We start from the raw sequence: 15,816 nt of genomic DNA, 5'->3' as shown, positions 1-15,816 counted from the left end.
ACATGCAGAGATGTGTCTCCTGGAGACCACGGAACCACAGAACCCTCCTGGGCACAGGAACCCACCTGGCTCCTCTCCCAGGTGCCAGGCACTGGGACACCCCTGTGCTCTGATGAACAGGGGTTCCTTGGCTGGCAGAGCCTCCCTTGGGTGAAGGAGAAGTGAGCTCCTCCAAAGCACAGAGCCCAGTGAGCACAGGCCTGCCCAGAGCTGTCACAAGCCAGGTCACACTTCTGTCTGGCACACACGAAGCACAGAAAAACACTCTATAACTCACAAAATAAGTTCTAAGAGTAGCTGTGGATTTATTTAGCACTGGGGGGCATGGGGGACAGCTCCTGCAACAATATGCACACCTTTGGCAACCTGCACCTCTCCTTTTATCCTCTACAAACTAGGAATACACAATTTGCCTAATACATATCTACTGCATCCCCACTTCACGTGGAAATTAGTTTCACTCCTCTTTGCACTGCCCATTGTTCCTTTTAGGTTGCTCTGGTGCTCCTCTGAGGGTCTTTGGATGAAGCAAGTGCTCTTCCTCTCACTTAGAACTTTTCACTTTGCCTCCTTGCACATGCTCTCTCTTTAATCCTTTGGTCAATTTTTGCACTTTGATATCAGTTTTCCAGGTCTCAGGGGTCTGAGGAGCCTCTTATCCTATGGTGTCTTTGCCCCTGCATCCTGTTTGCTCATTCTAGCCCGTGATCTCTCCTTGTAGACCTGCTCTCCTCCTGCTCTTGTAAGCACCTGAAGGTGCTGGAACAAGGGACAGGGTTACAACGATGACAGAGAAGGGACTGGATCAAGGGGTTGGGAAAGTCAAGCAGGGTAGTTTCAGGGCTGCATACAACTTGGGGACAAACCCACTGAGAAAAACACGGGTACATAGGAAAAAATTATTATAACAATGAACTGAATAAAATAAATGCCCACTGCAACACCAAGCCATCAGCACAGCCGTGTCCCTGGCACTAGAATGGGGGCTCCTGTGGGAGCTGCTCCAGCCCCCCTGCCTGGACCAGGGCTGCCATCCCAACACAGGGAACAAGGCTGAGATTTACACAACTCTGCTCAAGAGCATTTTCCAGCAGCCAGGGCTCAGGCTCTGTAAACAGAGGGGCACCGAGGAACTGCAAGGGAAGCAATTAATGATTGCACTTGTGAACACTGCTCATAGGGGGGCATGGTAGCTTTTGAAATTATATCATTTCCAAACTGATTTTAATTAACTTCAATTAGCTTTTCAGTAATTGTATTAATTCTTTACAAAGAGTATATTAGTCATAAGCAGCATGCTAGTTTTAAACCATTTTTAGACAGAATGTAGCAAAGTTTGTCATAAGCTGCATGTAAAAATATGCATGTGCCCTAAATGCATACATATGCTATTTAAAGTACAAAGTCTGAGCAAAGCTTTTTGAAGAAAATGCAACTTTATTGTTTAATTCTTTCATGGAAGTCAACAAAACAAACATTCATAACTTCGATACAAAACATAACAAACAACGTCATAATTTCTTTAAAAACCAGTTTCACTGCTAAACACAGGGAGTGCCCATCCTTTTAGAAACCTCCCTACCAGAGCTTCAGAAACACAACATTTTTATCTTAACCCTTCCAGTGATAGGGACTTCAAGCCTCCTTTTCACAATTCTCTAGGATGCTGGTCAAGTGTGACAAGAGATCTTCAGACATGAATTCTTCATATTCTCTCTCAATTTTCTCATTCTGTTCACTAAGGTACTTCTAGAAAAGAGACACAGAAAGCTTTATCAGCTCTATCATGGCCTGTATTGTACTGATTCTGCTAAAGCAGTTTCAGCAGTCATTGTGCAGGTTAACTGATTTCAGTTCAAACACTTTCCTGAAAGACATCTACCAGATGCAGGTTTAATCTGACAGGATGCTACTGCTTAAACTTAACAATCAATTCTGATTATTTATACCAAAGGTTTTGTCAGAAAATTCATCTATGGTTTATTCTATGTAGAATCCACAGACTCCGTGCAGCAGCTAAATAACCGATATTTTCTTAGAAAGAGAAAGTTCTTATTTCCAAGTGTTTACATGCAAATATCTCTACAGAGATTTAATTCTGAATATCAAATTTTAACTTGCCTTTACAGATGCTATAGGAGTAGAAACTGTTTCCATAATATGAGTATATTAAGCAGCAAGTTTTCTCTTCCCTTCTGTTGATGTTTGTAAAAGCACTTCATATCTAAAGGGTAAAGATACTCAGAAGGTCATGTCTGTAATTAAAGAATTCCTGAAATTGAAAACAATCATTTCAAGTCTGATTGATCATCATGTTTAGCCATACATTTTTACTATTAGTATTAATTTGAACTAAGTTAGAGTATGTTAATACTCAACTTTAAAAAAAAGACTGGATTGTGCTAACTGATAAGAAACCTTGTACCTTAGAGTCCCAATACTCTTTTCAGGCTTTGAGGCATAAAAGGCAGTTCTCATGTCAGTTTGGAAACAAACTAATTTCTTTGCTAAACCATACATATTAAAAAAATACATGGAAAACAGGAGTTCTGGTACAGCAGACAAATACTCTAGGAAAATACTGTTGAGGAGAAACATCTTTCAGTTGTCAACTTGTGAAATTAATACATGGAAATGGATACATCCTGAAACAACTTTATGCTACATTCAAGAGAGTACCTTTATCCTCAGAAACCAAAATAAACAAGGGAAACATGGGAGTTATGAGTCTTACTCACTTTGGACATCATGCAATTCATCTGTGGCTTCCCTCAGACCTTCACAGACTCCCCTTTCAAGGAATTGTTTCTGCTTCTTCAATGACTCCCCTTCATTTTCACATCTTTGGTCTTCCTCTTCTATCTCCTATAGTCATAAGGAAAAAACAAAAATTGCTCAGGAATAATTTGGATTTTTTTTTTCTTTATTACCTGACTACATCCTAATGCTTGAATTCAAAACTAACACAAGTAGCTTCAAGTTCAGAACTCAAAAAAAAAAAAAAAAAATCCCTAACAACATCCCTCCCCAAACCTAAAGTTTCAGCTGTTTTCTGTAACATTCCCATCACAGAACAAGCCTAACCATCTCTATTCCTCTAATCATATTTAAAAGGTCTGTGCTGCAGCTATTTTCCCTTCAGAGCTAAAAAAGTGTTGCTTAGTCTAAAGAGCTTAGAAATGGCACATCAATGAACAACTGTTTCTAGGTTAAAAAAAATATCTAACCACATTTGAGTAAGAAAATAGCTCTTCCTTTTTGTCTAAAAGAGCATCCAATTCCAAGTCATTCTCTCTTCCAGGAGAATGACACTGTTGGTTTTGTGGATTGCATAGCATCAAACAAAATTCTACCATCAACTCAACGTGCACTTTTGATCAACTACTAAAACATCATCCTTCAAAAATAATTTTAATACTTAAGCCTCACAAACAGCATATTAAAAATTACAAGAGGAATTACATGACTATGTCTTATTATAAACATCCAGTGGCAGCTGTGTATTTTATGAGCTTAACTGCTGCTGTGCTGGGAAAGGAAGCTAAAGCAAGCAACAGTCTGAGATCATGACAGCAATTTAACATGCTTTTGGTCAACCAATGTTTTCCTTAGTTTTTACAGAAGCCGATTAAACACATTTAATAAAAGCTGTAAATGTATTTCTTATATACAAATTTATTACATGAGGCAGATTCTGTTAATCCAAAAATCTCCTTCAAGCACATGCTTGGAGACATCCTGAGGTCAGATGACTGTTGCTGCTTTTATTACTGGAAGCAGCAATTTATGATTTACACGACCTGCTACAGCATCATGCCAGGTTCTCTTCCAAGAAAGTGAAAATGGATTCAGTTAAGGCAGCAGCCAAATCACTTGTCTGAAAAGACTGCAAAAATCCTGTAAGAGGAAGTGAAGAAGGCAAAGGCAGAAGCCCAAACAAAAAATGCAACCCAAAAACTTATCTAGAAATATAGAGATTAAGGATAACAGTATCATTAAGGTTATTTGGCATCAAGCTGTAAGAAATTCTACCTTCAGCTTCTACTGTAAAGATCATCCAGCTCTTCAACTTCTTCTGTCAGCATTTTCACACTGCATTTCTTGTCCTTCAGCATTATGTTCACCTAGGATGAAAACATCACCAAGGAAATACAGTTCAAAACAAATTCCAACAGATAAACCTGTGCCATCACAAACTACACCTGGTAAATCTGAAAAAGAAGCAATGAAACTAGGTTAGGCTGGGATGGCACCGTCTCTCTGCAGAGCAGTCTGTGTTATGCTTTGCTTTGGATAAGGGCTAATACAGTGCTGGGAACACACCAATGTTTTGGCTGCTGCTGAGTAGTGCTAGCACAGCATTCCAAGGCTTTCTATCCCCTCACTGAGTAGGATGGGGATGGGCAAGGAACTGGGAAGGTGCAGAGCCAGGTCAGCTGACCAAGAAGACATTCCATACCTCATAACTTCATGCTTAGCAATAAAAACTGAGGTAAAGGTAGAAGACTGAGGAAATCAAATTCTCCTTCTTTCTATCCATCCCAAACTCAATATTGCCAAAAATCTGCTTGGTGACAATTTGTCAGTGATGGCAAGTCACACAATCAACTGGAATGAGCAATTTATTACAAACAAGTATTCCCAATGTTTATGGTCAAATATATGTAGGCTACATCAACTTTAATGCAGGGAATACACCATTTCAACCAACAAAGATCCCAGTTCTTAGAAAAACTTTTACGTTCCAATTAAAGCAGTTTTCTCACAGCTTCTCCCACTCTGCTTGTCCTCAGAAAAACCCCAACCAATCCAAAACACCAATCCAGCATACCACACTTCACCTGTGCAAAAGGTTGAATGAAAGCAGCAGATAAGGTTTGAGGGTTGGTATCTTAGTCCTTATCTTCATTAACCAACACACCTCTTTCAAAGTATCTTCCAAAGACATTTTCTGTTCAATAGCTTTAACAATTTCTCAGTCTCACTCATGATCTCCATGAGGGGAATCTGAAATATGCATACAAGAAGAGCTGACATTATATGAACCAAGATGTACCCCAGGACATCTTTTCCTTCTATTTTTTCAGGCTACTGTATTCCCCAACACCAAGTCTTTCATACACTACAATGTCAACACAGTGACTCATCATACAGGCTTTTCAACGATGTTTCATGGTGAGACTTGAGAGACCTTTCCAGTATTTCCAAAGAAACACATCTTTTCTGTGAGTGGTAACTAAAGCCTTCAGTGCTGACTCTACTTACTTTGATCTGAGTTCTGTATTTCATTAGGCAATTTGGTCCTGCCTCAGCATTAAACCAAATCTCAAAGTTGTGTCCTTTGGAGTTCTCAGCAGTCACTGGAATTAATTTCAGTTTTCGAGCCAGTTTGTGATAATTCTGCCAGTTGCTTTTCAATCTGCTCAGAAGAGAAAAGGGCAGAAATCATAGAAGAGATAAAAGTGAAAAGCTTTACAAGGAGTATTCATACAGCACTTCAAACAAGCTCCTGAGTTGCTCTCTAGAGCCAAGACTGCTTGTTACACCACAGTATTCCAGAGCTGTATGTAATGTTTGCTGCATTAGGTCCTGTTTTATGATTCTTTCAGAGTTTGCTCAGCCAGGTTTCTCAGTGTCTATGGCTGACACTCAACAGTTTTCACCTGTGGTTTTCCATATTCATCTGCCATAATTTTTCCTGCCCCAAGTTTTTGAGAATTAGCTGAGAGGTAACCAAAAACATGGTGGGAAATAATACTAAAGCAATGATCAGCCATCATGTCAGTATGACTTCTCTCATTAGTTTTGACAGAAAACACCACACAGCCACATTCTTATTGCAAATTAACTTGAGCATGCCTCTAAACAGAGTTTATTAAATGCTCTCATTTCTAATTAATGAGTGCTATTTACATGCAAACATTAAAGCACCCCAGGTTTTTGTCCAGTTTTATGTGCTTCATACTTGCACATGACAATTCAAGTTAATACAAGTGCTTGATAAAGGGTAACCCTATCACATATTCAAAACTTTTTGCTTTAGTTCTCCAATTGGCAGAGCAGAAGCTTTTAAATCTCAGCAGTGATATGACCATAACTTTTCATTCTGTTTGAAGAGATTGAACTCAGCCCTTGAAAGATATTACAACTCCTACCTGAAGAACTAATCAGGCCCTAAATGCATGCAGAGGTATTGATTCCAATTCACTGGTTCTGCCTTACTTCCTTGCTCTGAAATACTAACATTAGCCTGAAATTTCTTGTGTTATCAAAGCAATGGCATGCTAATGTTATCAAAGCTCTTAATGCTAGAGCAGTGAGAGCTGACAGTGCTTCATATTCCAGCCACATCTCTTATGATGCAGAAAAAGAATACAGTTCCATTAATCACAAAACAGAAAAAGGCGGCGAGGGAGGAAAAACGTATTTCAGAACTATTGTAAACAGAGGCCATTTTTGTCCCTTTTACCTGCTTAGATCCATGGATGGTATTGTTAAATTATTTAGGGAAGAAATGATCAAGACTCCAATTTTAAGCTTGCATGATGAAAGCTGACAGCCATCCCCGAGTACAGTGGGTTTCCACATACCGCCTCTTTATGCCTAGCATATTTTAGCTCTTCATTCCACAGCTGTTGTTCTTCTGCTGCTTCCAGGTCCTTCGTCATCCTGTTAATGGTTTGCTGCAGCTCATTTCTCTCCTGTTTTATTCTCTCAATATCCACAGCTGAGTACTTTTGGTTATCCAGGATGTGCCGGAGCCGGGCATTCTCCTGCCGTGCAGCTTCCACTTCTGTTTCTAAGTTCACAAAACATCTGTGAATTGGACATCAAATACCAGCCCACAGACAGAAACCTCACCTCTGGATTTCATCAGTAAGTCACAATTACTATATAGCATTACCATTTCATTACTCTAGTGTATATCAAGCTATTAGACAAAAAAAAGATCTGTCCTGACTGATCAAGGCCTCCTTACCTGCAGTCTCAACTTCTTCATTAAGACTCCCCAGTTTTTGATCAAGCGTGGCTGTGTGAGACTCTGTACTGCCCAAATAAGCCTGGAATTTCTGGATGTCTCCTTCAAGAGCCACTTTCACATTCCGCAGTGTTACTCTGCAATCCTAGGAAATGGGGGAAAAGAACAACCACTCTTAGATAAAGATAAAACAATGACTTCACTTCCCATACAAGACAGTTCACTAATTGGTCAGTAGCAATAGCACAAATATAAAAGTAAAGAACTGAATCATTTTTTATCTCCGTAACAGCTGAGTCAAGTCAAACACCTCTAAATTAACAGCAAGGAAGTCTGAAAAGATTTTTAAATTTCAGCATTAAGTCTCTTATTTGCATCTGACCCTGCATTAAGACAATTCTTACTACAGGTAGTTCACAACTCAACTCCAATAATATACAGATGGCAGATAAAACTGGAGCATGGAAAGGCAGGAATAAACCCAGCACATTTTGCACAGTTGGCAGGAGCATCAATTTGCTACCTGCACAGTCACTAACCCATTTTTAAACTCACGATGCATTAAAAGCAGAATCTGGCTTTTCAAGCCAAATATTTTCTATCACATATATTATTAACACTGAATCCCACATGTCATACCAACACATTTGGAAAACAATGTTGAAATTCAGATTTCAAAAAAGTGGTTCAAGCATGTTATTAATATTTTAGTCAACACAAGACCTTATTACCTGGAAATAGATGCACATTATCAAACAAATAGTGAATGAAGACTCCACAGAAAAAGCCTTGCTCTGTAATGGTATAGAGCCTGTAAAAACCCAGCCTAACTAAAATCTCAAAGAACTGAAAACTTCCATTTGTTATGTATCATAAGTATCTTCATTCAGAAATGGTCAATCATATAAAATTCAACTCCGCTATAAAAACAGACCTCATTTACTAAACGGCTCACTTTCCTTTTCTCTTTCTACTCTTGCAATCTCTGCTTGAAGTCTTTTGTTTTCAGCTTCTAAACTTTCCATCCAGACTTCATCTATATTAAATAACTTCTCCGTGGGAGAGCAGGAGAGAGTGGGCTTACAAATTAATCTCACTTAATATTTCCATTTATTTGGACTATCTGAATTTTAGCTTCAGCACAGTAAATACCCATTATCTGGACAATTATTTCCCTCTAAAGAAATAACTAAAAACAACCAAGAAACTTGCCAGAAAAACCTTTCATTAAAATGCAACCAGGCAAAAACCCCAAAACAAATAAGAAGAGAAATGGGTTTCCCAGTCCTCAAGGTCACTGCCAAGAGGTAAGGGTTCCTAAACTCTCATACAGCCCACAGCACAGGAGTGTCTATCAGTCAGGACCACCATGTGATGCTACAACACATCAAACCTATTCAACAACCTCTTTCTTATCCATATACTTCCTTGCTACTTGACACATCTTTCCCTCACTTCCCTTGGCCTTTGCCAAACAATGGGATGTTTATTTTTTCCTAATATCCAATAACAGCATCTTAGCTTCTTTCCTCTCCAATGGATGGCTCCAGTTTGCAAAGGGCCCTTAGTCTAACTTTTCATACGAGAGCAGAAAAAGCAAGAAATTATTTTCTTCCTTGTTCACACATTCTGTTTGTATTTCTGTAGGTGGTGAGATGAGGGAGTCAAAAATCCTAATAATTTTTCACCTCCCTGAAGACAAACATGGGTGCATGCCAAATCATACACAAGAACATTCATAACAGAGTTTGGAACTCTTGCAGACTTTTCAGAGCTTTCAAAAGCTCAAGTTTCTTATCAGGTGTGCATCCTCTGAAAAGATTTTTCTTTTTTAAAATTGTTAACTTTGCCAGACAAAAACAAGAGTCACTGCATAGGTGGAGTTGGCATCTGAAGAGTTGTATACTGGTCTTCTGTGACAAAGCCATTAAAAACCAGGTGACACAGCTAGAGCTGATAGCAGATCATGACCTAGCCATCTGTACTACTAAAATACAGATAAAAGAAGAGAGCATTAGGTTGAAGTAACTGAAAGGTACTTAGGAATTTCAGATTCCCTTGTAGACTGAACAAACTGATACTAGGAGAAAAGAAACCAGGAACACAAATGAAGACTTAATTAAAACTTTTAAACTTACTTCATTTTGACTGCACTTCAGCATCCACCTCCTCAAAGGTCTCTCTCCCTTTCATGAAAAGATCATAGCACTTGTGACAGTAATCCATGAAAAGCTAAAAACAATTTACAAATATTTTACTTCAACAATTCCAAGGCCTGTAAAATAACTAGATAGTCTGAAGCTACTCAATCAGCTGAATTAAAGAGACATCACAAATCTCTTTCACTGCTTTGATTGTACTTATGTAAAATTCAACTCTTTTCCTCCCTTTGAACATAGAATGTCAACAGATTCTATTCAGGCAGAAGGAGGAACCTAGAATTCACATTATGAAATGTCTGGAAATGCTGTATTTTCCTGGGATATTTCACAAGGATTGTAGGTACAATATTTAAGAATTTTTCATCTTGATGTACATGATTCTCTCAGGCTAGTTTATGGAAACTGGAGATCTGTTTAATGCACCCTTCAGTAAATATGACCATTAAAATTCAGATCTGCAGCTGCCAAAGAACTAATCTGGAATTAAAGAAAGGTTACCCAGAAAGAATTTGCTGGACACTAAGTTACAGATGTTTCAGAAGCAATTACACCAGTATTGGGAATTCTCTATCAATATATATACATAAGTATTGGTGTGGAAGAACATAGTCTAAAAGCATTTTTACTTGCCAACCTCAGCTAGCCTCAGCATATCTATTCAGCCCAGCAGACTAACAATAATCATCTTGCCCAAGGTTTTTAAAAACTCTTGGAACTTTCTCTTCATATTTTGAGCCAGCCAATTCATAAGAAGGGCAAAAGAATTTATAGATAAAGGTGAAGATCTTTAAAAAGTCCTTAAATGATGGGAGATTGTAGCAATTGCAAGGAAACCTTGTGGGGATAACCATTCTCAATGAGAAACTGTACAAAAGAAACATGGAATACAAGTCACTAAGTACAACTAAGACTTGAACCCAAGAGAAAAACATTTTGATTAGATTTTATACCTCCTAACACACATGCAGAATAAGTTCATGTTACCTCACAAAGCCTCTTGATACATTGTTGGATGGATGCCTTGGCATGAAGGGGCCTGGGGTCCTTTATCTTTCCTGCCCCGAACACCCCGTACAGGCTGCTGCGGGACCCTCCAGCCCACTCGCTCTAAGGACAGACAAACACACATCTTGTCAAAAATAACTACAAAGAAGAACTCTCTTCAGTTTGAGTCACAACAATTGCTACATTTATGGGGGGTTTTTTTGCATTTGTTATACAAAGTGATACTTGAAAGTTTCCCCTTAAAGTGATGGGAGAAACATTGTCAACCTGGAAGCCACAATTGCACATGTGCAACAAAGGGATTACTGCATCCTAGATTAATACTTTCTTCATTTTATTGTGCTATGGGTTATGTTTTGACTAGCTCCTCTCCCTACCCCCCACCATGGAGCTGCCGGCCCCTGCCCCAGGGTGTTTTATGTAGGTGGGTGTTTTTCTGCTACTGCCATTTCCCTGAGGCGTTGGACCCCCTGCTCTATAGTTTTCCATCGGGTCTGCTGCACATATAAGTCATCTGCACACAGATATCTTTGTGCCACGCTATCCAGGACCCGTGCCCAAAGGCTTTGAGGGTTAGCTCCCCTCATCACACCTTGGTCGATAACAGGATCATGAGACAGAGACCCCAAATGTCTCGCCTCAGAGCCATCCAAAACCGTGGCCTCCCCTGCTGCATCCCAGAGACGAACCAGCCAGCTAATAATAGATTCATCAGGTCTCCGGGTGTAATCTTTTCTTAAACCACGAAGATCCTTTAGGGAAAGGGATTCATTATTAGTCTCTGCTCTTCCATTAGTTGTTTTAACTCCTGATTTTACATCAGGAGGCTTTGAGGGTCCCTCTCCAGCATCATCATCATCTTCCACTAGCCTATCAGTCTTCTTGGTGCACTTTCCACTTCTCGTACTAGTAGCCACAGCCATTGGTTGGGGCTTATTCTCCAGTTTAGCTGCTGGGTTTCGGCCTAGGGGGTTGGCTGCAACTTGAGTCACTGGGATAGGGGATAATTTATCTCCCTGTTCCCTCTCCTCTGTCTCCTGCTCTATCGTGCCTAGCAGGGTACGATATGCATGTGCCAGGGCCCAGCTCACTGCAATAATCCTTTTCTCTTTAGAACCATCCTGACACTTCCCCTTTAAGTACCTTGCAACCTCAATCGGATTTTGAATCTGTTCTGATGGGAATTCCCAAATTATGGGGTCAGAAAACTCCTTTAAAATCTGGCCCATTTTCTCCCATTTGCCATTCCACTCAAGATTCCTCCTACCCAGCTTGACTCCCAAATCAGGAGTCGTCCCAACCCCTTTAGAAATCTCGGCCTTAATTTTGTATAAACTGCAAATGGTGCAACAAAGACTTACCAAATTAACTGATAGAAAGATAATGTCCTTAATATTCAGGGAGATCTGAATATTTTCTAATATAGATGTAACTGATTCAGAGGAGAGGAAAGGAAATAAAGGCAGAAAATCCTCTTTTCCTGCTTCTCCTCTAAGAAATAACACAAGCCATGATTTATATGTTCCTGAAGCAGATTCTAACATTCTTATAAATCTCCGGTATGCCACTATCACCAAGCCTAGTCCGATGAGTATTTTTGTTAATACCCTTTTAATACAAAAACTTCGTATTAAAGACAGCACCGGAGCTATCTCTGGATAGGTAAACAAGCCCAACGACCACAACCATATTAACACTTCAAAGAAACCTAATGACCACCCATACAGGCAGGCTCCCACAACAAAAGACATTCTGGATTCAATTGACATACCAATACCAACAGTTGAAAACAAAATATTATTAGAATAAAGTTTTTTCCACTTTTTCTGTTTTCCCCGTATGGGTCACCAAAAATTTGTCCAAGTTTAGGACAAATTTGGGGAAAAAGACCTCCAAAGGGTCCCCTCCCCCCCCTTACAATTCCTTCCTTCACCAAGCTCGGAAAGAATTTTCTTCAGGGGAAAGTGGAAAAAAACTTTTTATTAACAAAATACAAAAGAAACACTTTCCAGCACAGACCCAGATGAGATGAACTTGGCAGATCTTCGCTAGGAAGGGCAGCAGAGCTTCTTTGGCAGACTTCCAGAGGTGGTCTCTGAAGTTCAGATCCGTTTCCTCTGGAGTCGGTGCAAATCTTAGGGATGAGGAGGGGGGAGAGGGAGAGGGGCAGTTTAGGCAGCCGGGGGGGAAAGCAGCTGAAGCAGCGGAGGGGGGGGGGGGGGGGCAGCTAAAGCAGCAGAAGCAGCAGCGAAAGCAGCAGCGAAAACACCAAAAGCAGAAAAACACCCACCTAGATAAAACAGCCCGGGGGAGGGGCCGGCAGCTCCATGGTGGGGGGTAGGGAGAGGAGCCAGTCAAAACATAACCCATAACATATTGAAAGCAATAAACTTGCAGAGAGCAGAAAAATACCCCAAAGATGAAGAAAAAAAGCATGTTGGTGACTGTTAACAAACACTACCATATTTAGGGAATGTTTGAAAGGAGATGACCCCTGCAACACTGGAAAGAAGATACCCACAACACAAAGTCACGAGTTAAGCACAAAGATTATAGATTTTTGGAAGGTTTGTATCTTACAGGCAAGAAACTAATGCAGAGTATACTGCAGATGTCATTCTTCCTTAAACAAGAAAATGTACTGAGATACTCTTAAGGTCTGCAGTGCACTTCATTGCCAAAAGGAGAAAATGAAACAGCTGCCCAAGCAATTCCAGCTCTGCAGCACTATTGTTTAGTGATCAAGGACCAGAGGAAGGCAGGCCTGAAAGTCTGCTTGCCTCAGATCCATTATTCCCTTTAATGAAAATCTGTCAAGAAAGAAACTCCCAAAGTTATGTAGAACCCTTTTTGTTTGAATTTACAGTGCAGAGAATGAAAGCTATCCATACCTCTTCCCAATAGAGCCGACTTTTCTTTCTGAAGTTCCACATGTAGGTTTGCTCATGCTCAGCTTCCCAAAGGTGCTTCTGTCCTTGCAGAGGAACAGAGAGAAGGATGCAAGTGACTGTTTCTACCAATTTATCTTTTTCTTGTACCAGAGCTGTACATGCAGTCATATATTCCTAACCACCTTCATCACAGCAACATCTTACAAGGATCAACTGATGCACTCAGTCACCTCCCAAAGAACATGAAAGTGTTCCCATTGAAATTTGACAAGTAGACAAAAGAGTTAAAGCAAGTATTTTCACAAAACTTGTGCAAACATTCTTGGCTGTAAGGAGTCTTTTTCTCACTTTCATTTCTTCCCCCTTGGTTCCTACTCAAACATACTATGATAAATCTCTTCAGAATTAGTTTCTATGCTTTTTTTTTAGCAATGTGACCAGCAAGACTTACATCTGCTGTGTGTGACGACCTGCCTTGCTGGTGTCTGGCACTCTCTGTGCCACCAAAGATTGTAGACTGTGGCTTCTAGCAATGCTTGAGCTTCGCTTCATGGTGACTCTACTGGAAATCACAACCCTTCAGTATCTCAGCAGCAGAAGAAAATGCAGGATCCAAGGATATTAGGGAAGTTTCTAAATGCCACAACGATTTTACAAAGGTTCAGAATGAACAAGTAGACCTGTACATTGGAAAAAATACAAAAAAAAAAAACAACCAAAAAACCCAAAAAAGATGTAAAAACATATTATGTTAGACTCCAGAAATACATAAGAGCAGCCACAGTCTTTGAAATCAACTGTTTTAACACTGAATGGGTCAGTGGTTATTCCAAAGCTGCTGTTTTGCCCTTCTTGATATTTGGACACTTCAAACCCCCAGGATCCAAAAGCAACAGATCTTGAGAAATTTCTCAGTTCAGTTCACTGGATAAAAGGCCACACTACCACAGGCACACAAGTACTGCTTACAGCACTTCAGCCACACATCAGCTCCTGAGCTCCTCATTCTGAGCCTACCCATTCACCTGCAACTCATCTCCCCATATCATAGCACAAGAACTGGAAAATCTATTCTGAGATAAAAATATGGCTCTCTTCAGACTGTGCATGCAGAATAAAAATCAAACTGGAATATTAATGCCATTGCTCCACAGGGGCATGAAGGGGGAATATGAAGTAAGCAGAATTAACTCAGCAATAAAATGCCAGCTTCTGCCCTCTACAGAGGTTTTACCTCATTTGTGGGATGGGCAGAAATGACTGAATTGTAACTAATGAAAGTCTCTTCCCCTACAAACATTACCAAAACATATTAATAGAAACTGCTGCTTCCTTCTGCTTCTATTCCACTGCTCACAAACCACAAGAGAAGTTTAGCTTAAGTCATAGGGCACCACAGTCATGACTTCACTGTGTCTGGGGAAGAAGCTGCATTATTCCATCACTTTAATAAGGATCAACCACAGAGAGGTGGAATTTTCACAAACATAGCAAGCAATTAGCTTCCAGAATAACAGAATCAATTAGGCTGCAAAAGACCTGCGAGACCATATCCAGTCCAACTTATGACCAAACACCACGCTGTAAGCTGGGCCATAGCACTAAGTGCTACATCCAGCCTTTCCTTAAACACCTCCAGGGACACGGACTCCACCATCACGCTGCTGTTCAAGCAAGCTTGACACACTCATTCATGACAGCAGTCCATTCCATAGAATCGCCTTTCCTGTGGAGGAATTCCTACAACTGTCCCACCAAAGCCTGGCACAGTTTGACGCCGTGTCCTGTCGCTCGTTGCCTGCGAGAAGAGGCCGATCCCCAGCTGGCCACAGCCTCCTTTCACGTGCTTCCAGAGCGATAAGGTCACCCTTGAGCCTCCTTTTCTCCACACGAAACAAACGCAGCTCCCACAGGCACTCCGCACAGGACTTGTACTCCACACCCTTCCCCAGCTCTGCTGCCCTTCTCCGGACACCTTCCAGCCCCTCCGTGTCCTTCCTCAACTCGGGGGCGCAGAACTGGACACAGCGCTGGAGCTGCAGCCTCACAGTGCCGAGCACAGGGGACTGACTGCCCTGCTCCTGCCGTAAACCAGGACGCTGGAAGAGCGCACTTTGAGCACAGATTTATAAGCAGTTAGGTTAAAAAAAAAAAAAAAAAAAAAAAAAAAAAACCCAAAAAAACTACAACAAAAAAAAGCGCAGGAGCACGGCAGAACTGGGAGCAGCTCCACCCGCTCGTCCTGAGAGCGAGTCTAACCCGTACCGAAGGGGGCTGAGCAGCGAGGCCAGCCCGGGACTCATCGCCGACTCCCGACTCCCGCCCTGCGGCCAGCGCAGCCTCCTCACATTTTTCAATCCGGGCGGCTGGAAGTGCCCTCAGAGCGTCACCCGGAGCTGCGTCAGGGCGGGGGCGCGGGCCGGGCAGCGCGGGCAGGAGGGGATGGAGGGGAGGCGGGGATGAGGAGAATAGAGGGGAGGATGATCCCGGGGGGTTGAGGATCCCACCCCCCGGAAAGGCTCGGGGAGGGGCTGTGGCCGTGCAGCGGCCGCCCGCAGTCTGTGGTTGCCAGGCGCTGCCGGGTCATGGCGAGCTCGGAGCTTTTCTGCAGCCGCCGAGAGTTTTGCGGGGGAAAAGGCCGAGCTCAGGGTCCCTGTGTGCCCGCGGGGATGGCAGTCCCTGCCTGGCCTCAGCAGCGCTGCCCTTGTGCCTGTATTGCTGCTTCCGGTGCCGGCATGGTGATCCATGTCTTTATCTATTGTATATATATATATGTGTG

General features: G+C 41.5%; 2 protein-coding genes across 2 annotated transcripts in view; one reads left to right on the top strand and one right to left on the bottom strand.

The window, feature by feature from the left end:
• LOC306814745 (uncharacterized protein) overlaps nt 1-789 on the top strand; it is a gene marked incomplete at its 3' end in the record, with an annotated part of 5,085 nt that extends 4,296 nt beyond the window's left edge. Inside the window, exon 7 of the mRNA XM_079331112.1 lies at nt 722-789. Coding sequence (XP_079187238.1) covers nt 722-789 — 68 coding nt within the window. The remainder of the gene's footprint in view (nt 1-721) is intronic.
• Nucleotides 790-1,423: 634 nt separating this feature from the next.
• On the bottom strand, nt 1,424-9,826 carry LOC306814744 (kinetochore protein NDC80 homolog; the record flags this gene model as incomplete). The annotated part of the gene is given in 14 exon segments (XM_079331111.1): nt 1,424-1,749; nt 2,735-2,865; nt 4,033-4,043; nt 4,046-4,124; nt 4,922-4,971; nt 4,974-5,007; nt 5,266-5,397; nt 5,399-5,419; nt 6,591-6,799; nt 6,980-7,124; nt 7,927-8,031; nt 9,118-9,121; nt 9,123-9,211; nt 9,818-9,826. Coding segments are annotated over 14 exon segments (1,098 nt in total). The 3' UTR covers nt 1,424-1,670.
• Between the last annotated feature and the right edge of the window lie 5,990 nt (nt 9,827-15,816).

This window comes from Erithacus rubecula, assembly GCF_903797595.1.
Source record: "Erithacus rubecula genome assembly, contig: SUPER_Z_unloc_2, whole genome shotgun sequence".
Taxonomy (NCBI): domain Eukaryota; kingdom Metazoa; phylum Chordata; class Aves; order Passeriformes; family Muscicapidae; genus Erithacus; species Erithacus rubecula.
Note: the sequence above shows the minus strand (reverse complement) of the source record. Positions and strands in the feature narration are given on the sequence as shown.